The 24,887-nt window shown below is 44.2% G+C and overlaps 1 protein-coding gene and 1 pseudogene across 1 annotated transcript; one reads left to right on the forward strand and one right to left on the reverse strand.

Annotated features, from left to right (window-relative positions):
• The first annotated feature begins 5,529 nt into the window (after positions 1-5,529).
• LOC136475315 (uncharacterized) lies at positions 5,530-7,907 on the forward strand. Its single transcript, XM_066472860.1, has 5 exons — positions 5,530-5,887; positions 5,985-6,025; positions 7,277-7,333; positions 7,419-7,475; positions 7,561-7,907. The coding sequence occupies exons 1-5, from the start codon at positions 5,770-5,772 to the stop codon at positions 7,633-7,635; spliced, it is 348 nt and encodes a 115-aa protein (XP_066328957.1). The 5' UTR covers positions 5,530-5,769; the 3' UTR covers positions 7,636-7,907.
• A 397-nt stretch (positions 7,908-8,304) lies between these two features.
• On the reverse strand, positions 8,305-20,863 carry LOC136453354 (probable serine/threonine protein kinase IREH1; annotated as a pseudogene).
• Between the last annotated feature and the right edge of the window lie 4,024 nt (positions 20,864-24,887).

Below are 24,887 nucleotides of genomic sequence, written 5' to 3' on the forward strand. Positions count from 1 at the left end.
ACCAAAACCAAACTAGAGCTTTCACCTTGGTAAGCGTAAATCTGGGGCCTGGGTTGATTTTGATGAGATCTATGAGACTGTGAATGATCAAAAGGTTCAAACTGCTGCTATCTGTAAAATATGTAAGAGTAGATTGTCTGCTAGATCTTTTGCTGGCACTGGCCATTTGATTAGGCATCAGAAATCTTGTAGGAAAAAGGTTGATCATGCTGCTAGGGTTCAGTCTAGGCTTTCTTACAATCCTGATGGATCTGTGCATAACTAGGACTACAATCCTACTGTTGCTCGCTCTGAGTTGTGTAGGTTGATTGCTAGGCTTGACCTTCCATTAGGTATAGGTGAGTCATAGGCATGGGAGGATTACATTGTTCTTACTCATAACCCTAGATTTGCCAAGGTTTCTAGACAGACCACCACTAGAGATCTTGGTAAGCTGTTTACTGAACATCATGATAAGCTTAAGAATTTTGTGTTGTCTGCTGCTTCTTCTATTGCTTTGACTTTAGACATTTGGTCTGGTAATGCTAAGGACTATATTAGTGTTGTTGCTCACTATATGAATGCTGATTGGGAGTTACAGAAAAGGATTATTGGTCTTAGGCTAATTGAGGTTAAACATTCTGGTGAAAACATTGCTGAAAGAATTACTGGTATGGTTGAGGAGTATTGTCTGATTGATAAGATTTTCTCTGTCACTCTAGACAATGCTTCTTCTAATGCTAGGGCTATGAATACTTTGACACCTCTATTTGCTTGTTACTTGGGTCCTGGTCCTATGGATCCTAGTAACCGTAAGTACAGTCTTGTACATCAACATTGTGCTTGTCATATCATTAATCTTATTGTAAAATCTGGCTTAAAGAGGTTGAAACCTTACACGGAAGATTTTAGAACTGCAATTAATTTCTTAAATTTCTCTAATCAAAGAATTGCATTGTTCAAGGAATACTGTAATGCTAAGGGTGTTAGACCTAGAAAGTTTGGCTTAGATATGGATGTTAGATGAAATTCTACTTACCTGATGCTTACACACTTGGTTCCATACAAGAATGTCTTTTTTGTGTTCATTAATTCCCATTATGGTTCACAATTGTTGACTATAAATTATTGGTATTTTACTGAGAAGTTACTAGAGTTCCTGGAACTCTTCTATGACTCAACTGTTGTATTGTCTGGTGTTTATTATCCTACAAGTCCACTTGTTCTGCATCATATCCTAGAGATTGCTTCTCATTTGCATGCATGTGAAAAGAGTATAATCTAAGAACTATTGTATTACCTATGAAGCTTAAGTTCCTTAAATATTGGCAAGACATACTTCTATTATATTCATATGCATTCATTCTTGATCCTAGAGCTAAGATGAGAGGTTTCTTTAATGTGCTATAATTACTTGGTGAATACACTAGTTCTGAGTATAGTTCATACTATGCTGATGTCAAAACTGAATTGTATAAACTGTTTAACAAATATGAGAGCAAGTTTGGTGCAGCTAGGTCTCAAAGGGTTGCACAACCATCACATCATACAGGTAAGAAAAAGTAGGCCTAGGGAAGAATCTTTGACCATGGATCAGGTGTTGTTGGTCCTTCCCCTCTCCCTGCCACTTCATCTTCATCTACTTCTGCTGTTTCTGAGCTATCAGCTTACTTAGACAGTGACAATGTCACTTCTTATGAGGATGATTTTGACCTACTTCTGTGATGGCGTGACCATAAGCTAACCTTTCCAATCATGTCTATAATGGCTAGAGATATCCTATTAGTTCCTGTATCTACTGTATCTTTGGAGTCTTGTTTTAGTTTGACAAGTAGGATAATTGAGGAACGGCGGCGGCGCTTGTCACCAGAGACTGTGGAGATGCTGACCTGCTTAAAGGACTGGGAGTTAGCAGAAAAAAGGGAACAACATGTTGTTGACAACCAAGAACTTAAAGACTCATTCTAGAACTTGTACCTTGATGAAGATGGACCTGCTAGTGGTGCTCCTAGTACTTAGTGAGGTACTAAAGTTGAGACTTGCCTCCTGAGTGTGCGTGTGTATGTGATCTGTGACTGTGAAAGGGTGTGTGTGACTATGAAAGACTTGTCTATCATTTGAACAATGGTTAATTAAGAGATGGCTGCACTCTTTTTTTCCTTTCTAGGGTTTCTCACAAGGATGAGTTTTACCTAGAAAGATTTTTAATGAGGCAGCATTGCACTAAATAGCTCATTTTGGTTATGAAAGCATCTAGGCCCCTAGTTGGGTTTCAGTGATTAATAACAATACGTGATTACTGTGACTAACGTGTGTTTTATAGAGACAAATAAGTTAGGTCATGGTAATGGAGATCAATTGGGCTATCATGGTGGTCATGCCCCTACGATGGAAATCATTTTGATTTTCAAAGGATGGACGATAAGGTTAAGGATAGACTAGTTCTAAGTGTTGATTGGAGTTAAAGAGACACTTAGAGTAGTTTAGGACTTTATTTTTCTTTTGGCCGTACTATTAAGGGGGGTATGGACGGGTAGCTTGACCTAGGTGAGTCTAGTGAGTTAGGTGTGGTGCACACTTTCTAAACCTAGCACTAGGTAGCTCCTAAAAAGCCCTTAGATCCATTGGAGCAATCTTCATTCATGTATGATCGAGAGTTGGAAGTGAATGGAGGGTCAAATACTGACCAGATGTTGGCTCTAGTGTGACCGGACGCTGACGCAAAGTCTGGTCAGTTCATTCGATCAAGGTGAAGTCATCTGGAAGTGACCGGACGCTAAGAGGTGAAGTGACCGGACGCTGAGTCCCAGCGTCCGATCGACTCCAGTAAGGTTCCAGAGAGGGAAAATCTTGACCGGACGTGTCCGGTCACCACTTGATCACTGAAATTCGGGGTGAACTAACCAGTGCGTCCGGTCAATATGACCGGAGCGTTCGGTCACCCCGCAGAGGCATATAACGGTTCGTTTTTCAGCCATGCTTATAAATACTTCCTCTATTCGTGTGTGGGGGTACTTTTGCTCATTCCAACAGCTGAGAAACACCTTTGTGAGTGCCAAGAAGAGCAAGGTCCTGGTGAGGTGATTGAGATTTAAGAATCCCAAAGAGATCCCACATTAGTGAGATCAAGAGTAGCAAAGTGTGCATCCACCCTTCTCATTAAGCTTATTGTGGTCAAGTGAGAGTTCGTGCTTGTTACTCTTGGTGATTGCCATCACCTAGATGGCTTGGTGGTGATTGGGAGCTTGGTGATCATCCGGCAGAGCTTGTGGATGACCCAACTCAAGTTGTGAGCGGTTGTGGGTGATTCACCATGACGGAGTGTCGAAGAATCAACCCGTAGAGAGCACTTGATCCTTGCGCGGATCAAGGGGGAGCTACACCCTTGCGTGGGTGCTCCAACGAGGACTAGTGGGAAGTGGCGACTCTCTAATACCTCGGCAAAACATCACCACGTTCCTCCTTCTCTTTTTACTTTGAGCATTTACTTTGAGCAATTAAATTCTTATTATTTACATTCATAGAATTGTCATACTAGAGTAGGATTAGAACATAGATTGCTAAACTTTTGTGCATTAGATTAATAGAAACACTTTCTAGGCACAAGGGGTTAATTGGGCTAACCGTAGGGTTTAATTATTGCAAAAAAATTAGAATTAGCCTAATTCACCCCCCCTCTTAGGCATCTTGATCCTTTCAGGTTATTTCTGTTGTCTATCGGCTTTGGACTTTGATTCTGTGAATCAGTGAATGTATGAAACTATGATCTGTGAATGTATCGGACATTTCGACTTTGATTCTGTGAATGTATGAAAATGTGACTGTATCAGACAAGTTTTGGACTTTGATTTTATGAATGTAAGAAACTATAATGATGTATTGATGCGAACTGTGAATGTATGAATTATGAAACTGTGAACTGTTATCTGTTTGTGAAACTATGATTCTGTGAATGCAACGGGTAACAGGTCGTGGACTGGCACAGCCTGTGATTCTGGCCGTGCTTTGTGGGCCGGCCCGGCACAGAAATCGGCCCAAAGGGCCGTGCCTGGGCTGAAGGCCATGCCCGTGAGACACGGCGTGCCGTGCCGGCCCGTTGGCTATCGGGCCGTGCTGGCACAGGCCCGTGCCGTGTCGGGCCAGGCTGGCCCGTTGGCCATATATACTTTTATCATATCCTCTTGCTTCTTTTTCTCTTTGTCTAGTGGGGCCAAACTGTCAGCGATCCGGCTCCACCTTCCTCCTCGCCGCGCGCCAGCCTCGTGTCGCGCCGACGCCGGGGTGGAGCTCGCTCGCCCGCGCCCGTGCCCACACGGGGGTGGAGCTCGCTCGCCCGCACTCACGGTGGCCGGGCGGAGCTCCTCCGCATGCGCGCCCGTGGCGGCTGGGGCGGTGCTCCCCCCTGAACGCGCTCGCGGCGACCGGTCTTGGCGAGTAGGTCGTCGATGGCGGAGAAGATGACGAGCTCGGCCTCGGCGCGGGAGGACTCGAGGTCACGCGATGGTGGGATGTAGTGCTGCATGTACGGTAGGCACGTCTCCTCCCTGAGCCCGAAACGCTCCAGCAGCCATGTCATGAACCGGACACTGTGCTCGTCGAAGCCCGGCCACACGCGGGAGAGCTCCAAGAACGTCGTGAACGGGATGCGGCAGTTGGGTTTGGTGCGGAAGCACACGAAGTACACCAGGTACACCGCACGCGGCCGGAGCATTAGGTACAGGGGCTTGAGCCGCTTGAACTGCGCCGAGGAGCCACAGTGGAGGAGGGTGCGGGGAGGCGGCATCCACGACTCGTGAGTGATCTCCACCGGGCGCGCGAGACAGTGGCTGCGGCGAGCTCTACCGAGACGCGTGCAAGACAATGGCCGCCGCGAGTGGAGGGCCATCTAGGCCGGTAGCGGCAGCATAGTCGGGCACGATGCGATGCTCAGCAGCGGCCATGTCGGTGCAAGGCAGCGCGAAGCAGTTAACATGCGCTTCGGCAATGGCGTTGGCAGCGGCGCGATGTCGCCGGGGTCAGCAACGTGGGTAGCAGCGCGATGCCTTCTCGTGTTCGTGCTCACTGTGTCTCGCGATCGCCAGTTGAGGGGACGCGAGCCGGGGCTCATCGCTCTGGGCGTTGGCGTCTCCGCATCTCTGTCGACCTCGGCCTTGGCCTCCTGCACCGCTGAGGCTCACCGCCACGCCAAGCCGGGAGACAACCTCACCTTCTACGACCTCATCAAGCGAGCGTTCAAACCTACGGCCGCACCACCTCGAGCACTCGGGACGGCAACGAGGCCGGAGAACCAGGCCGTAGCGTAGAGCTCCCTCTGCCCTTCATGTACATAGGAAAGAGAAGAGAAAGAGAAAGTTTGGGTGGCTGACAAACGAACCCTGGTAAAATGGTCATTTCACATGTCTGTTTGACACCGTTAAATAGAAAAGCGGACGGAATGGTTTGGAGAGCAAAGAAGTTTAGAACGATGGCATTCATGGGAGCTTAACTTTTTTAATGGTTTATATGTAATTATAAACTTTTTTTTAATGGCATATAGATAAAAGCCTCTAATCTAATTCATCACTGCCAGCCACAAATAAACTTCTACTACTAGCGTAGAGATGGCATGATGTCACGAGGCACTTTCAAGTTAGGCAATCCCATTGGGCCAACATCGGGCCCACTACAAAACCCTATAGGGCTATAGGAGTCCACCCTCGCATCAGGCGGCGCTTGGCTTCGTTGCGGGGAGAGTGTTTTTTCAGGCGGCGGCGCGGTAGGGGGAACCGGGCGACCGAGCAAGCGACTGCCATGGCGTTCTGGCAGGCGCGCGATTTTCTCTTCTGCGGCGTATGCGGCACCCTCCTCACCTTCGACTCCGTCCGCTCCGCCTCCTGCCCTCTATGCGGCTTCAAGCGCGATGCCAAAGGTCTCTTTCCTCCGCCGCATTCTCCTGTGCCAGTGTCCCCTTCGCTGATGTGTGAGATTAATCGATAATAATGACGCATTTTTTCCCGGTTTCGCAGAGATTGAAGGGAAACAAATACAGTACACGATGACTGCCGAGGTAAAACTCACGGCTCCCTTTCTAGTCCTGATTAGTGATTCCTGAGGCTATTCTCATCGCCTTGTATTTCAAGCTAGACGAAAACGCATAGCCTAGAAGAACCTCTCTATCAAAAATTTCCCCATCCTGAAGCTATGCCATTGCCAACCATACTGCTGAGGCCATTGGCGAGGTCTAGGTTGATTTTCCTTTGAATTTCTGGGAGAATACCAGAGTTAAAACGCACAACATAGGAAGATGGGCATGTTTTCTGAAATTATGGAAATTGCCATCAGTGGTGAATTCTAGTGTAAATTTAGCGCAAAGTTTTGTGTAGTACGGTAACAGTTGAACTAAGCACTGATGGCTTTTTAGGCTAGTGCATACGGACCATATGCTATATTGTCCTAGGAATTCTATGGGATGTGTTACCAAGGAATTCTATGGGATGTGTTATCAAACTAAGCTTTTGCAGTATGCCTTAGTTGCTAAATAGAAATTTCAATTGCTGGACTTCAGGTGCTTTTTGGTTCAATGCTGGGAACAGTAATGGGAATGTAATCGGTTGACAGTGCTAGCTTTTGCAGTAGTATGGCATAGTTGCTGAATGGAAATTTCAATTGCTGGACTTCAGGTGCTTTTTGGTTCAATGCTGGGAACAGTAATGGGAATGTAATCAGTTGACAGTGCTAGCTGTTACAGTGGAACCGAAAGCATCATTTGTTCGGTTGGCTTTGGGAATGTTTTTCATTTCCATTAGTGTTTTGATAGGAGCAATGAGAACTGCAATGATCAACATTAGGGTTTTGAAAATATGGCTAGGGTTTGGAGAAAAGGTTGCTATAGAGGGAGAGGGAGGGGATGGGGGATTGGCACTCAGCAGTACTCACTGGTGTGGATGCAGCAGGGCAGTTGGAGTCGCCGGCGCATGGGCGCTGGTGGTGAATGCGAGCAGAGAGGGGTCACGGAAGTGGAGAGTAGTCGTGTCCGTGCGGCATAATCGGATAACACAGGGAGGTGGACGGTAAAATTGTTTCATAGGCCCATATCTGATCCCTTGGTTATCATTTCCGGCCCAAACCAAGCAAACATGATGTGTGTGATCTGATAGCAGCGTGAACCATTACAGGTGCAAATACGCTGAGCCGAACAGATCCTCACATCCTGTATGTACTTTTGTTCTAGCAGGAACGAGGAGTTGTCTGATATACTGAATTAGACTGGTTCAATCATCAGTGTGCTTCTTGTTTTTTACCGTGTGCTGTTTTGCAGGACATTCGAAGAGGGTTAAAGACACCAACGGAGGACATTGTTGTGCAAAGACCACTGGTAAGTAGTTTGTCCTTAAAATATATTGCTAGTCTAATAAGTTCTGTTATTCTGGGATATTCACAAATCTGGTTTTTGCAAATAGACAAATAAATCCTGTAAAAACTGCGACCATCCAGAAGCCGAATATTACAGCTTGCAGGTTAGCAACCAATCCTTCAGCATTGGATGGCCACTCTTCCTGGTTTTATGTATTCAATTATTGCTCCTGACACTGGAAATTGCAGATGCGTTCAGCAGATGAGGGAGAGACGATATTCTACACGTGTACAAAATGCGGCCTTAACTTCAAAGAAGACTGAGGGACTTTTCAACCACTTTTACGGATATGGCATTGGTGCTAAAGAAATTTCGAGCGTTGACCTGACAATTGATGTTAAAATAGTAGTTGCAGTCTACTCCTTGACATTGTTACATGGATGCGCTGATCCATGCGTTGTGCCAAACTTCCTTTTTTTTTTGTAACTGCCAAACTTCCTTTTGATTGAACCTGTTTTGTATTTTATTCGAGCGTGCACATGTCTGCTTAAAGCTTTCCAATCGCTATTGACCTGAGCTGCATTTTCGAACCGGTTCGTGGCCGTAGACGTTATTTGTCGGAGCCTTCTGTGTTAAGCTTGTTAGTTCTTCATTATTCTAATTTCTAAACAAGAACAGCAAATATCTAAGCTCGGGCTAGCCGGGTTAAATGTCTCATCCGTATTTAAGCGGGTGTCCATTCTAGTTCTTATATGCGGACCGTGGCCCGTGGGTGTCCATTGAGTTCCTGTATGACATGACACTGCTCTTGGCGATGCTAAAAAAACTATCTAGCCTACCCAGCTATAAGAGTTCGAGTTCTGTGAGTTTAATAAAGAACAGGTAGTGCGAAGAGCAGGGTCGATCGTTTTCATCAACGACTAGTTGCATTCGACATGACATTGGACAAACCGTTGCGGTTCCAACTAGCTGTACATAACGTCTGTAGACAGCCGTTGGACTGTTACAGCCAGGAACTCATATATAGATGGCCATCGAATTCTGAATTGCATAAAACGCTGGTAGCGTTTGATATCCTTATAATGTCGGTTGGTTAATATTCTTCTTATAATGTCCCTGATTCTGTTGGGACACTGGACACATTTAGCAAAATGCTATATTCCACGGTCATCAAAATGTTGTGATCAGTTCTGGCCGCAGGAAATCCAGCGGGCCACCAGCTTAACGAACTATCGTCAACTATATGCCAGAATGGCAATTTTCTGAAACCCACCTACATCTTCAGGGGTTGTATTCTGAATACAGTAACCTTGACCAATCTCCGCAAACCCAAGGCTTATAATGGGACTACAATTAAAAAAGAAAAGAAAAAAAGGCATACCCAGTGCAGAGAGCTTCCGCTCTGTGCGGGATCTGGGGAAGGGTGTTAGTGGCAAGTCTTACCCTCGCCTGTGCAATGCGAGGAGACCGCAACTCGAACCCGGGACCTTCCGATCACACGCGGTAAGACTCTACTGCTTGCACCAGGCCCACCCTTCAAAAAAAAAAAAAGGAACAAAAAAGACAGCGCTCCTAGGTCTCATGCCAAATTTGTTCAAGGGTGATTCACTGATGATGGCATGGCAATTGTCATGAAAACAAGGTAACAGCAAAACTGTACTAGGCTCCGCGAGATGTAGGAACAGCCTCAATAAGAACAGACCATGCCTCACGCTTTGATCTGCAGAAGTGACAGACAGTAACAGCTATAACATTTTGAGAGATAGTCAAGTGCAAATAGAAGAGGTGATATAACAGTGAAGTGCCTACTTACATGTACAAGACCTACATCACGCGAGCACCTTGTAGACTGTTTGATTACTCAAATGAGTCAATCAAAATTTAGATTGATTGCTACGTTTCTGTTCTTGGCGGTTGATCATCCTTCAATCCTTTGGTGAGCATATCGTAGTTGATGGAAGCAAGTTGTGATAGATTCTGCACCAAAAATGATGTCAGAAGAATGTTGTGGTACAATCTTCTAGGCAAGTTATCAATGGATAGCGACTTTGTTTCTCTCAAACTCGCAGATCTACGTATCATCATATTAAGAAGAAAGGATACTGCCTTTGTAGCATTCAAGATCTAGCTCACAGGTACTACAACTGCGGTAACATTGCAAATGTTGATATTTACTACTTGTGCAAATATAGACTTTTGCCTATTGCTGAGATGCAAAACAAAGAGAAGAGTGAAGTGGCTAAAGTTGAGAGGGAATCAAGTAAAAGCAGACTGCCTGCTCTATGATAATTTAATCTTGTAAATTGCCAAGCTTTGATTGCTGTCAAAGACATGATACGAAATCATAGCCCAGTATATCTACCTTGAACGAGAAGTTGCTGAAAGAATAATTGACATTTGCACTAGATTCAAACTCATTGAGGCCACCGCTGTCCTCCCCCTGGTACAAGATATATGGAACAGTTACAAAGGAACTTAAAAACAAAAAGCTAGATCAACTATGCACAATACAGTATTCTTTTTTACTTTTTTTCCCCTCTAAGACTCTAAGGTTAGTTTTTATTTGTTGTTCAGCAAATAAATAAGAAAATTACTCATACCATGTCATCTTGGCGGTTGCTCACACAACTACTGCTTCCACTAAGGCTTCCATTATCACTGGAATCCTCAAACTCGTATGCTTCATATATGTTTTCATCAGATGGATTCCAAGAATAGCGACTGGTGAAGTAGCTAGTATCAGATGCACTATCTGAGGAGGGAACAAAGGCAGCCTGCAAATGATTTTCTGTTATCCCTGGCATACATACAGAAACAATATGCACTACAAGTTTGAAGAGTTAGGTAAATTTTGCCCCTTCCTCACCTTCTGCCTAGCAAGGGTATCCCAGCTAATGTCTTTGAAAAACGGATGTTGTTTAACCTAAATGAAACAGGATTCCCGTCATGTCCATATCATTTAAAAAAAAAAGAATAACCAAGAAAGATGGTCTGTAGTGTCTTTAAAATACCTCTGAGGCACCATTTGCTCCTAGTCGTTGATGAGGATCTTCTGTCAATAATCTGGACAAAGTTGTTATAAGATCTTCAGGTTAGTTTTATTTAATCATAGCAGAAATTAACTTCCTATAATAATTAGAAAATGGGTATGAACTAGATAAGTAGCACTGCAATTGAGATTTGTATTGTCGATGGCATATGCCTGTATTAACATACAACATCCGAACAAATATAAGGGAAAAGCCATAACTCTGAGGAAGAAACTAGAGTAATTTAAAACAACATAACACAACTGATGGGAGATAGCATATCCTATAACAGTTTGATGCTCTCATTCTCAGAATTTAATAGATAACATTGATCCAACCGCTAATAAAGTAATAGGCTAATAGTTCATTGATGATTTAATAATTAATATATGGAAGGACATATTTATGTTCTCTTTTAAGCATATTTAAATAGTTAATGAAGAATGTTGGATCAAATAACATTGGTAATATGTGTGGACTTTGAAGCCTGAATTGCTACACTAAGTTAAAAGGAATGCCACAAACAAAAAGAAAAATGATTAACTGCAAAAAAAAAGTAAAGAAAATGCAAATCAAACATGCAAAAAACATAATGTGATTAGCCTTAAACTGCGTGCACTATTAAGATACTTGCAAACGAGCATAATTATCTACTGAATAGACATTTGAACACAAGGGGCTATAACATGAAATCCAATATCACAAACAATTGAGTGCTGAAAAAAGGTTTGACATATTTCTTACTTGTCAATTAAATCTTGTGCATCAAAACTCATCTCTTCTGGAACATGCGGCCAAGGTATTTTGCAATTCAGAATATTGTCAAAAATTGTCTACAGAAACAAGTAGAAAATAACAATAATGTTAAGCTAATTCTAAACAAAGTTTTCAGATAATTGATCTACAGAGAAGTCTGATAGTATAATGGTGAATATTTGCTCCAATGGCCAATACACATTGATAATGAACACTTCTTTCCAGAAAATATCTAATGAGCCCTGATTGGCTGCAACTGTGTTAAACTGATAATTCGATGTTATGATTTATGACCATGTAAGAGTTACTGGAAGATTGATAAACTAGCTGCAAACAATTATTCACTTAACATAATGTACAATACCTGGGGGTGTTCTGCATTGAACGGAGGTATGCCAACAATGAGCTCAAACAGAATGACACCAACAGACCACCAATCTGCACTGCAACCTAGGAGTATATACATAATAATAAAGTAGTTAGTATCAAATAGTAATCAAAATGAATAGGTATAGTGAGCCTAAAAACTGACTTTGCTCAGAATTTACCATGTCCTGTCCCCAAAAGGATTTCTGGTGCTAAATAATCAGGAGTTCCAACAGCAGAACGATTTTGTCTCCGTGCTCGGTGATCCATTTGCTCAAGTTCATTCATCTGAGGCTCATCATCTCCATACAGTGAAGCCCCACTAACAGCAGGACCAGACAGATCATCTGTGCTGTTGATCAAACCAACCTTGGACAATCCAAAATCTGTCAACTGGATAAATGAACATTAATAAGCAGCACACAGAGAAAACACACTAGTACAAGTAACCAAGTCAAATTAAGAACAAAAATGAATTTGCATGTCCATAGAAGTATAAAAGGAAAAGGATACTCCCTCCGTTCCAAATTATAAGTCGCTTTGACTTTTCTGATACATCGAATTTGCTATGTATCTAGACATAACGTTGGTCTACATACATAGCAATTTCGATGTACCAAAAAAAGTCAAAGTGACTTATAATTTGGAAAAGAGGGACTATTAAATTAGTGACATAAAAAATTGAACAGTAAAAGTAGTTTGTACTTGGCTTTTTTGTGAAATACAACAAAGTGCTGCCTTTCTTCAAGGAAAAAAATCTCCAAGAATAAGCATGGCCTTATATTCAGTATGTGAAGTTAAAAAAAAACATATAGCATCATTCTAAACATCCATCATGATCTCTAAAAGTAAAAACAACTATCCTCAATAGTCACATGTTTTCTCCTGTTACAAATCTAGTACATGCTGTTCTGACAACTGCCAATAACTGTTATCATTGTTATAAAAAAAATGTTATCATTATGCATTTTGATTGCAAGAACTGAACATATCAAGTTATACATCAAAAATATTCAACCAGCCAGACAACAAACAAACAAACAAAATATAACAAGGAGAGAAGGTTTAATGAGCATGTGCGTGTCTCTGAACCTTAATATGTCCATCATGGGCTATCAACAAATTGTCAGGCTTTAGATCTCTATGGACTATGTGCATAGAGTGCAAATATTCCAAAGCTAGTACCTGCAGAACAAACTGATCATGAGACCAAGGGAACGAAAAAGATGGAAAATTAATGGATACTACAAACTTACAACTTCCGCAAGATATACACGAGCAACATTTTCATCCAGGCACCCTAAATTCCTCAGTAATGAGTAAAGGTCCCCTCCATTCAGGTACTCCATGACCAGATACAAATTCTCCCGTGAGGTAAACGAATAGAAAAACCGTACCTTCCAAAAGCATGAGCATTTCAGAATAAAATTATTAGTGTTCCAGAACAGGGCAGATTTGTATGTTCACTCACCACAAATGGGTTCCTGACTGTAATCAAGATATCACGTTCAGCCAATATACTCTCAACAGCATTTTTCCGAATCATATCTGCCTTCCTAAGAACCTGCTTAAAGTAGACATCTCGTTAAATCAACCAACAAGATAGCAATGTGTGCCCTCGAATGAAAGGAAGCAGGATGCACTTAAGGATTTGTGAGAATTTTCTATTATGATTATACAGGAAAATAAGCTGATAAATGGTAGTGAAACTGGTGCCATGGTAGTGCTACTTGCTAGAAATCCACCTACATTGTTTCAGCAGAGTCAGATCCCTCCTATGTTGTTTCAACATTGCTGGTACCAAGCCCAGGTGAAAGAGGAGGTTTGTGAGTTGTCACAGACTTGGCAGGCCAGCTTAAAAACAGTAAAACACAGCCGCTCTTATAGAGATGAAACCAAAATTAAAACTGTTGTTGTATTGCTACTTGCTAGACATCTTAGAATAATGCTTGCAAGAAGCAAGCAATATGTTATATATTCAACAAGAAACCCATACCAGAAGTATTACCATTAGCATTAAAGGTACTTAGCAATAAAAGCTATCATGCAAAAGTTATCCCAAGAACAGCACAGACATGACAGGGTGCAATCTGAATCTGTAATAGACACTTGCAGGTACCAGTTGTGAGCTCTCAGATGATATGCAGTAGAAAAAAGAACATTGAAATTGTTACATATCAAGACAAAGCCATGGTCCAGAAAACACAATTACAATATGCAGCACAAGAATGCAAATGTTTAATTGGATAGTCAAATCATAATGGGTGTGGAAAGTGATCAGCCAAGCTGCAATAATCGTTTCCTCTTTAAAAGAATTGTTCAAGTTCAACAAAAACTGATTACTGGATAGGCTTCAATGACAGCCATTCGGCTTGAGTGTAACTTCGTGAGAACAGTTAATGAATCGATGGTGCAGGGACAAGGCAGACTCACATTGTAGATCTGAAGGTGACATAAGGACATCAAACTAATTGGACAGCAATCACAGCACTAAGAAATATGTGCACACGACTTGGAAACAAAGTAATTGGATGAACCCCATGCTATGAAGCAATACGGAAAAGTTTCAATTTCTGGGGCAGAACTACTTGCACAAGATCTGCCAGGGTATGAACCATAAGGCTAGTGCCTAACGAAAGGTATGCATGGTTGCATGAAAGAACAAAAAAGTTAAGCCAATGAATACCTTTATAGCAAAAAGGTCTCCTGTAGTTGTTTTCTTGGCCAAGAAAACACGTCCAAATGCTCCACGGCTAATAGGTTTCATGATTTCAAAGTCATCAATTGAAGTGCGATCCTTCACTGGATGGACAGGACTTGCGCGCAAGCTACGAACAACGTCGTCTTCTTCATCCATTATGGTGCTTGCTGAATCAACCTTGTCCATATCGACTGAGTCACAGAGCTGCAGATACTTCTCCCTGAAGGATTATACAAATGCGAAGGATTATACTGTGTTGATAAGCTTCATAAAATGAAGTGGCCCGCAAGAATATTTTTTATGTGGTCAGAATATCAACTAAAACAGAAGGCCAAGTCCAAATAAGAATATCACCTGTGTAGTTTTTCTATACGTGTTCCAAATGTCTGCACTGTGAGAGCCTCATGCTTCCTGCAGTTAACAATTTCTTGAAGATCTTCTATGCAGGTAACCATTTGGGATAATGCACTTTCTTCATCCAGAGGAGTATTCGCTATGCATCGTGCAATATCAGCAAGTTCAACAATCTGCACAAATTGAAGGAAATTATTATTATAGCAACTCCTAAAGTTTGATATCTAGATTCTACAATTCAAGGTGGAGCCAAATATCCAGAGTAAAAGTGTTAAACACCTAAGTTTGTTTTCCTTACAGGCAAACAAGGAATAATGTGAACACAAGAATGCGAACCTTTTCAACTACTACCAATACCAACTAAAAAAACTAAGGCCCACTCTTACACCAGCAAGGACTGTAAAATTACTGTTCCAAGATGAACCATCATTTCTGGTATGACCTACGTGTTGGAATCATGCACCCCTTGTGTTGCCTACTTGCCGTCTAAATCTTGTGCTCTCTCTAGCATAACCACATATCCCAAAAGTTTTATATATGTTTTTTCAGTCTGCACGCCCACCAATGCAGAGGACATCTCAGACCATCAAGCCATAACCAATTCACCATGTCACAAACTTACTTCAAATATTTCTGTGTCCTGAAGTCTGTGGACTTCTGAAATTTTCAATTTCATTGCTTCTGTCATTTCTAGCAAATATTTGTCGACACACCACTTTAATACACTACTCTAGACACTTTCAGAGTACCACAAATTCAATATGTTTGAAACTTCCATACAAACATATCCAGCAAAACTCAAGTCAGTAATAGGATTTACAAGATAAGCCAATCTCTTTTTTTGTGAAGCGATACAAACTATTCAAACCTCATGACAGGGTGCAGTTCCATCGGTTCTTCAATCCTAGTGAAAAATATACCATAAGGGAAATTTCTAGGAATTCCACTCAATGCCTCACTGATATATGGATCCTGGTCCTGGGCGAATGCAATGGTTTATGGAATCCCATTGAACAGAGCAGTATTTCATAAACTATCAGAGTTATAGAGACCAAACTTTCAAGAGAGAGACACAGGGTGTGTGGACAGAGTTGCATACTATGGTTGTGCTAGAGCCCTACATCCCTACCAAGTGTGAAATGTCACAAGGATTAGAAGTGGGTCATGGTGACTAGAAGGGAAGGTCAATAAGTGAGATATCAGAAGATAATTATGTTTCTCCTCGCACCTTTAACTAGGAAGCCTGCATATTTGCAAAAGCTTGAAACTAGGACAGCTGTACTTGAACTTAAAGTAGCAAACACGAGACCTAGCATATTGATAAAATACACCAGCATTTAATAGACTCTGGTAGCATGCAATTATCTAACATAATAGCCAATACATTTTAATAGAATAAATCTATTGACTGTTTCAAATTGCCTGGATCACATGCTGATACATGCTCATTTATTTTTTACAAGTGATATGCAGCAGCAGCTGGATGGGGAAAAAAGTCAATTGCCATAAACAGCAGACAAGTATAACGATATATTTGACTTTTGTTGTGGTCAATAGCTTTGCACATTTCACCAGCAAAAAAAATGCTACTTCTTTAGTCACGTATCAAATGACGAATTTGTAGCACAATCATCATCAGGTATGTAAAGAGAAAGAGAGAAGAAAAATACAGAATCTGTATCTCTTACCTGCGGAAGATCATCACTCTCATTAATTGCATTTTTACCGGCTAAAAGCATGTCTATATGATTTGATCTTGGAGTTGTTAATGGAGACCTAGGAGTCATACTTCCCGCAGATGATGTGGCCATTCCATGATCAGATTTTGGTCCAAAACGAGTCTTACATGTCATTGAAGGAAGATTTTTAATGTCATCCAATGAAATAGTGTTATCAGCCTCTTGGAGATAGTCAAGCATATCGGCAGATCCTCTTCTAGACCAATCAGACAGTTTAGGAGAGGGACCATCAGATTCTTCATTGATGCTTGAACTTGAAACTTTTGCAACATCTGGGCTGACTGCAGCATTTGGCAGGTCTTTCGGTGAATAAGATTCTACCATCTTTTCTAGCATTTCCGCAACTCTGATTAAGCGTTCATCAACACTAACACCTTTTTGATCGCACCTGTCAGCAATTGCACAGACCCTTGAATGGTCTTCTACATAATGTGTCGGAACATATTCTTCACATATGCGGCACATTATTGAACCCTCTTCAGAAATATTTGGCTGGTCAGACCAGTGTCCCCATGAAGTTTTATGTTGATGCTTGACAGGAAGCTGTTGTTGTGGTAAAGATTCAACTGGACTGCTTAATTCAACATGGCTACTAACTGTAGAGTGTGCATCTGTTTTCTTATTAGGTGATTCCAATTTAGTAGGGGTAGATTCTTTTGGGACCTTTGTAACAGGCGATGGAAAAGGTTTCCAGGAAGATATCCGTTCTTTGGTTGGAGAATCAGGCTCTTTCTTAACATCTGTGTCAAGTGGTGGAAGAAGCTTAACAGGCTTTATCTCCTGGCTGCGCTTCCATTTCAAATTATGCTGCTCCTGACTGTATGATTTTCTTGCATCACTTTTACTGGCTCTGGATGTTGTGTCATCCGCACCTGGTTGAGTTAAAATCCGCCTATCTGCAGACTGTATAATCTTATCACGCTGATCGATAACAACTTCATCCTCAGCAAAACCACTTTCTTTGTGGAACTGGAGCAGCCTTGTGCATCTTGTAAGGATAAAAAGCATTCGGGTGTATAGTTTCTTCAGCACACCCATTGAGAGCTCCTGACGATGGTCATCCAAATCTTGCACTATACCTTCACACTGAAGCCAGAATTCCCCGGGTGTCATGACACAGCAGGTACGTGCAAGTATTAGCAAGTCCTCCAAGGTTTCTTTCCACTCAGGATGAGAGTCTGCATACTTTTCCATTACGCTAACCAAGTCTCCTGCGAAAACTGCCAAATCTGAATTTACCTCCTCCTTTGCCTTCTCAAATCTCACCTGGATAACTTTTATTACCTCCTGCATAGATAACAGGAGACAGTATTGTTATTACCTAAGAAATATTTGAAAAACTGGAATGGGTAAAAGAAAAAACAAGGCGACGTATCATTGACCCTTGTCTCACACAAACGGTGGACTGGGATTACCTTTAAGTTGTAAATGCCCCGAGGTTTCCAAAAAGGAAATGGGCGCACCCCTTTAGAGTTCAGCTCATGTGAAAAACTTTTTATATCTGCAGGGTGTCTCTTCCTCGGTGCACTAGTAGCCTGCATAATGGCTTTAAAGCGTGGAGACTCGGATTCCTTTGGTGTCTCACACGGATCATATGCACTCTAAAATGCAAGCAAAAAGAGGCAAGGATGGATTAGCCATTGTTTATTTAAATGAAAGTCGTAGAAAAGAAAAAAAAATAGAAATATCACTACCGCAGCCTCTGGTATGTGAGTAGGTGTCCTCAAATCTCCAGAATGGTTCCGCTGTGCACTAGGTTTAGCTGTGTATGAGATGGATTAGCCCATGTATCACATAAGGTTGTGGAGAGAGAAAAATAGAACAAAGCCCCAAAAGGAGAGCCCACCAATTAGCGTTACAAATATTTTCATATCACAGACAAAAAGAGGAGGAAATATTGGAGAAATTACTACGGGCATACACAAACAAGATATCTATGCTGCAGAAGCAGCATTTGACTAATATTTTTGCAAATCAAATCTGCAACTGTTAGATACTGTCCTATGGGCAGCCCAATGGGGAAAAGTAAGACTTGCTGCTTGCAAGCCTAACATAATGCAGCTTCATGTGGGATGTGCAGAAATATATAGGCACAGATCACATAAGCATCAGCTATTTGGGGTAGGAAATGCATCCTTGTAGTAAACCACTCTCACTCAACCACAAACTACCATCCAGTGTGCTATGATTCTCAAAACAGATTGATTTCTTAAAGCGTAATAAGCAATTCAGAGTATTGACTTCCACGGCTCCTATACACATTGATAAAGTGTCAATGAAGTAATGTAAAGTGTGGATGGTATCTAGCATGTGCTAGAAGAACACTTCAACAAGCACAAATCCAATGAGCTGCATATAGAGAAATAAACAGGGCTTATGAGCTCACTCATTAGAAATGTCTCATATTCAAGCAACAAAAAGAGCAAGTACTAGCTAACTCGACTTATAAATTATAACCCTCCTAGCTTGCTGATTTCACTTTAAACAGGTAGAAACTTCCTTCGTTTGCACTAGTGTTTCAAGTGTAAACGGCTACAGCATAGTAAGACAAATCGATGCAATCTCAACTCCTAGCATCTCAGTAAGCATTTGAGGGAGTAACTAACAGCTATTGTTTGCTCACACATTTTCCCTCATCCCTGCCTAAACAAGAGCTCAAAATAGCAAACTTTTAACCCCTAGCTTTGACACAATCAATAACCAGCTTAGAGCATCTCCAAGAGATTGTCTAAAATTAGTTGCCAAATTCCATATTTTAGCTATTCTGTAAAATAGAAAACTCCTCAAAAGAAGAGGACTCTACAACAGCCTAGCTATTTCTCATCTTCTATATTGAAAAGTTCAACGTCACCTGCCCAAATCCCAACCGGGCAAACTACCGTGATGGTGCCTGAAACACAGGTAGTAGCATCTTCATCGTGCTCACATTAGAAGCAGCTCCTTTACAGAGTTCTTATCGATGACATTGCAAAGTACAGATCATTGACATGGCTCAGTACAAAACTGTATATTCCAGCACAATATAGATGAACTTTGTCAAGTCTGATCACTGCAATTTCCAGAGCTAGCTGCTGATCTCTTCGATTTGTTCTACTGGAGTAGTAGCCTAGTACTCTATTAAAAGAACAGCATTGCTGCTAGTCTGCTACTACTGGAGCCGTGCAGGTGCAGCGCGGTGGCCAGCAGAACCAGCAGCATACGAGTTTGCTACAAGGCGCCAGAGTTCGGCGGCCTCCACAGAGCCCCTGGTGCGGGTGCGGCTGATCTGATGACTAGTTAAGCTGTGCCTGTTCCCACCGTCACCCGCGCGCCGCCATGACCGCCTCCTCCTGCAGCTCGGCCGGTGTGGGGCACTGGGGCGGCACGGGGACAGGGAGGATGATGGCGAACGCAGGCACGCAGCTACGTGAATTTGCGTATCCATGACAATGTTGACGAGCACCGGCACCTAGAGGGAAGCGACGACGCCGTAGAGCACGACGGTGGTTGTGGATGGGAAGGGTCGAAGCCAGACAAAGCAGTGTACCGGCAGGTTGTCGGGAGAATAGAGCCACGCGAAGCGCTCTCTCGCGGGAAGGACTCCCCGCACCCAGGAAATCGCGCGGGAGGAGCGATGGCGAGCGTTGTAGGTTTGCTTTATTTACCTAGCGGAATTCATGGGATAGCCGGCTGGGTATTTTAGAAAGCTAGATACAATATCTGTTGGAGTCTATTTTATACCACAAATTATCTAAACTGGATTCAAAATCAAAAATAGCATCTCTGTTGGAGTTGCTCTTACAGGCTCATGCTTGATAACTAAACTAAACTGGTTTTGGAAATGAAAAAACAACAGACAGAATTGCTACCTTTCACAGCGCTCTTCCCTCCTGCTCCCAAGCTCGTCCCAACCGCACTTCGCGTCGGCAACTCGGTCGTCTTCCCTTTCCCGCGGCTGCTACTACTCGTATCCGCCCAGGAGCTGACGCCCTTTCTCCCGCCGACGCCGGCTGAGGCAGCCCACGGTTCCGCCTGGCCCTGCCCGCGCGAGAGGTTGCTGCTCCCGAGCGCGGCAGCCATGCGTTGGCCCTCCTGCGGCAGCGGCCCGGATCTCGTCTTGATCCGGTTGAGCCCCAGAGAGGACGCCAGGATCGGCGAAAGCGCGGCCGCCGACGCACCACCCCCCGCCCCCGCCGCCCGCATCCCTATGATGCGGCACGGACCCCTTCCTCCCATCACCCGCCGGGCTTGACGAGGCCGACGACGCGGCGCTCTTGGGGGCGGTGGCCGCGGAAACGAAGAGCTTGTCGCGCTTCTTGGGGGTCTCCGATTTAGTCTTCTTCTTGTCGGATCTAGAGGACGACGACGACGCCGGCGACGCCGCGGATGCCGAGGCCGGCGCCGAGGTAGGCGTGCGCGGGCTGTTGCTGCCGTCTGGACTGGAAGAGGACTCCGACGACTTGTGTCGCGACGAGAAGAAGCGCCCCTTGAACACCATCGAGCCCCCTCGCCCCGCCCGCCGGGGAGGGGTTTCGTCGAACAGGCAGGAGAAGCAGAAGCGAAGCAAGCGACACAGACAGACGGAGGAGAGCGTGCAAGCGGGGGAACCGGGACTGCGGGAGGAAATTGCAAGGACCGAAGGAGTGACTAGTGAGACTAGATGTAACTATGTAAGTATAGCGATGTAGATACACAACCTAGGCTGCTATCAAATTTACAATTTGGCTAGATAAATAGAAGATAGTGTATGACTAAGATAAGACATTGACAGTAACTAGACAAACATAATATTATAGAATTATAATGACTAAAGATTTATAATATGCTTAAAGAGAGATGAGAGCATGACTGCATAAGTGGACATAGTAAGAGCATCTCCAGCAGCAGCAGAAAATCTCAATCCCAAAACTAGTTGTTGGGGGAGGTATAATTTTGTTTTGAGGGTTTTAAAATGCTTCATCTCCAACGGAAGAATAAAATCTCACCTTCAATATCTCCTCTGACATATGAGGTCAATTTGTCATTCGTAACATCGTTTCTTCTATTGTTTCTCTCCCCACTCGTTCCTTCTCCCCCCGACCTCCGAACACCGCATCTCTTCCACTGTCGCTCCTCTTTCTCCGCCACTCCTCATCCACCGCGGCTCCCTCCCTTCCTACGGCCATTCTCCGCCGCAACTACCTCCCTTCCGTTGTGACTCCCTTCCTACGCTCCTCTTCCGCCGCCGCTCCTCTTCCTCCGCGAATCTGAGACCACCGGTGACTTTGGAAGATGCCAGGTGCGTATTGCAAGCGAATCGAGATCCCCGGCGGGCGGGGCTTGGTGCTTGTTACTATTGGAGGTTGCCATCTCCTAGACGGCTTGGTGGTGGTCTCCGTCGAAGCCCACAAGAAGCTTGCGCGGTGCTTCAAAGAAGAGCTTTGTGAGGGGCATTGTGCTCGCCCCGCGGGAGCCACGAAGAGCAACTCTAGTAAAGCGTGTCATTGAGCTACCCTCACTTTCGGAGTAGGTTCTTGCGGTGCCCGACATGCAGGCTTGGCGGGTGATGCCAATTAGCCGCTGAACCACCAAGTGAGCGGTCGACACAACAGGGACTAGCGTGTTGGCAAGCACATAAACCTCGGGAGAAAAATCACCGTGTCAACTTTGTTTTTCCCGTTGGTTTACATCCTCGTTACACAAGCTTGTAATTACTTTCATATACATTGTGCTTGTGTAGTTGCTCTTGTAATTAGTTTATTATATAGCTCACTAGTTACCTTCTTGCTTGTGTAGCATAGAAGTAGCTCCCTTGCGTGACTAATTTGGTTTGTATAACCTTGTTAGTCACATTGCTTAGTTTGTGTAGCTAAGTATTTGCGCTCTCTAATTTAGCATTGGTTGCCTTGTTATTGAGCATTGCTAGTGTGCTTAGTTGGCTTTATACTTTTGCTTACTAGCATGTGTAGGAGCTTCCCGTTGCTTAAAGTACTAGTGGCATAGGTTTGTGCTATCTTACTTCTAGAATTGATTTGGTGAGCTCTAGCTACCCTGGCACCTTAGTTACTTAATTAGGATCTTTGTAAGATGCTAGAGAATATAGATAGAGGTGTGTAGTCTTAGCTAGACTAATTATTTTAATTTCACACTTGTTTCGGTTAGCCGGCGTGATTAGATTTTAGAAATGACTATTCACCTCCCCCTCTAGTCGCCATCTCGACCCTACACACTGCGAGCAAGGAAAATGGCAAGCTGGTGCGCATGGTCCGCGATGAGGTGAGGCGGCCAGCCCGAGCTCCGTGGCAAGCCTCGCGAGCTCCGAGGGTGAGGTTGTGCGAGCTCTGCAGCGAGCCTCGCTACCTTTGTGGTGGCCTGCGCAAGCTCTACGACAAGGTTGCGCGAGCTCCATGGCGAGGCAAACCATCTTCACGGCGAGGCTACATGAGCTCCGCGGTGAGCCTCGTGACCTCCACGGTGGCCTAAGCAAGCTCCATGAGCCCCAAGCTAGCACTGGCATCTACGTCCTCACAAGCAAGCAAGCAACGTAAGCTTTGAGCAAGCGAGAAACTGCGGATGAGATTAATCAATAGAGCAACGCTAAAGCAAGCAAGCAACACATGTGGCTACCATAGGAGACGCTGCCGCGAGGTCCACCAGCGCTGAAGCCAAAGCCAGTGACCTCCCCGTCAATCGCGCCCATGGGCGGCGACGAGGATAAGCTTCGCGTGCGTCGAACTTCTCTAGGCTCGGCAAGCCAGCATAGGGCCGTGCCCTGGCAAGCCGACGTTGCCAGGATGGGTGTCGAGCCATGGCAGGGAATGCGGCATCGGGCCATGGCTAGAGCTCCCATGCTCACGGTGGGTGGGTAGGGGGTGTCTGCTCGGTGACATCCGCGCGGATTGGCGGTTTCGTGCTCGACGACGTCTTGCTCGGCGGCATCCGCTCAACAGGGTCAGCACGTGCGTGGGAAGGGATGCTGGCGGTGACGAGGAGCTAGGGCCACGTGGTGCAGACGGCGGGGAGGTCGTGTCCGTACAACGTCGCGCCGGGGATTGGCGTCCGTGCGAGGTCCGCGACGGTGGCCACACGAGCGATGCTTCTGCTTCACTGGCGATGCGAGCTCCCACTGGTGGTGTGCACAGGATCCCCAGTCGCCCGATGGAAACAGAGCTAAAAGGATCAAGATGCCCAAGGGGGAGAGTTGAATTGGGTTAATTCTCATAGTATTTGCAATAATTAAACCCTACACTTAGCCCACTTCACTCCTTGTGCCTAGAATATGTTTCTAATGTTCTACCGCACAAAAGTTTTGCAACCTAAGTTCCAATCCTACTCTAGCATGGCAATTCTATAAATGTAAAGACAAGAATTGAATTGCTCAAAATAAAGAGAGAAGGATGAACGTGACGATATTTTGCCGAGGTATCGGTGAGTCGCCACTCCCCACTAGTCCTCGTTGGAGCACCCGCTCAAGGGTGTAGCTTCCTCTTGATCCGCACAAGGATCAAGTGCTCTCTACGGGTTGATTCTTCGATACTCCGTCGCGGTACATCATCCATACCGCTCACAACTTGAGTTGGGTCATCCACAAGCTTCACCGGATGATCTCTAAACTCCCAATCACCACCAAGCCGTCTAGGTGATGGCGATCACCAAGAGTAACAAGCAAGGACTCTCACTTGACCACAACAAGCCTAATGAGAAGGGTGGATGCACACTTGCTACTCTCTTTTCACTAATGAGGCATAAACGTTGGTTTCTCAAATCTCAATTACCTCACTAGGCTCTTGCTCTCCTTGGCACTCTCAAAGGTGTTTCTCAGCTGTTGAAATGGGCAAGAGTGACCCCTTAAGTGAATAGAGGAATTATTTATAACCCCTCATTCAAAATGAACCGTTACGTGCCACTGCGGGGTGACCGAACGCTCCAGTCAAGGTGACCGAACGCTTTGGTCAGTTCTCCCCGCTACCGAGCAATTAAGTTGTGACCAAACTCTGTCCAGCGTCTGGTCAGCACTGACCGGACGCGTCAGGTCATGAAAACTGCTCTCTGGAACCTTACTGATGTTGATCGGACTCTGAAACCTAGCGTCCGGTCACTTTGCTGCTCAGCGTCCGGTCAGTAGTCGAAACCTGACCAGCATCCGGTCAACACTGACTGGACGCGTCCGATCAGGATTCTCCCTCTCTGGAACCTTACTGGAGTTGACCGGACTCTGGCACCCAGCGTTCGGTCACATTTCACTCAGCGTTTGATCGTATCTAGACGACTTCTTCTTGATCAAATGAACTGACCGGACTCTGCATTTGACCCTCCATTCACTTCAAACTCACAATCATATGTGAATGAAGTTTGCTTCAATTGATCTAAGGGATACTTAGGAGCTACCTAGTGTTAGATTTGACAAGTGTGCACCACACCTAACCCACTAGACTCACCTAAGTCAAGCCACCGGTCCATACCCCCCTAATAGTACGGTCAAAGAATAATACAAAGTCCTAAACTACTCTAAGTATCTCTTTAACACCAAACGACACTTAGAACTAGTCTATCCTAACCTTGTCGTCCATCATTTAAAAACCGAAACGATTTTTATCGTAGGGGCATGACAACCATGATTGCTCAATTAATTGTCATTACCATAACCTAACTTAATTGCAGCTGTAAAACAC

Source organism: Miscanthus floridulus, chromosome 1, assembly GCF_019320115.1.
Source record: "Miscanthus floridulus cultivar M001 chromosome 1, ASM1932011v1, whole genome shotgun sequence".
NCBI classification, from domain to species: domain Eukaryota; kingdom Viridiplantae; phylum Streptophyta; class Magnoliopsida; order Poales; family Poaceae; genus Miscanthus; species Miscanthus floridulus.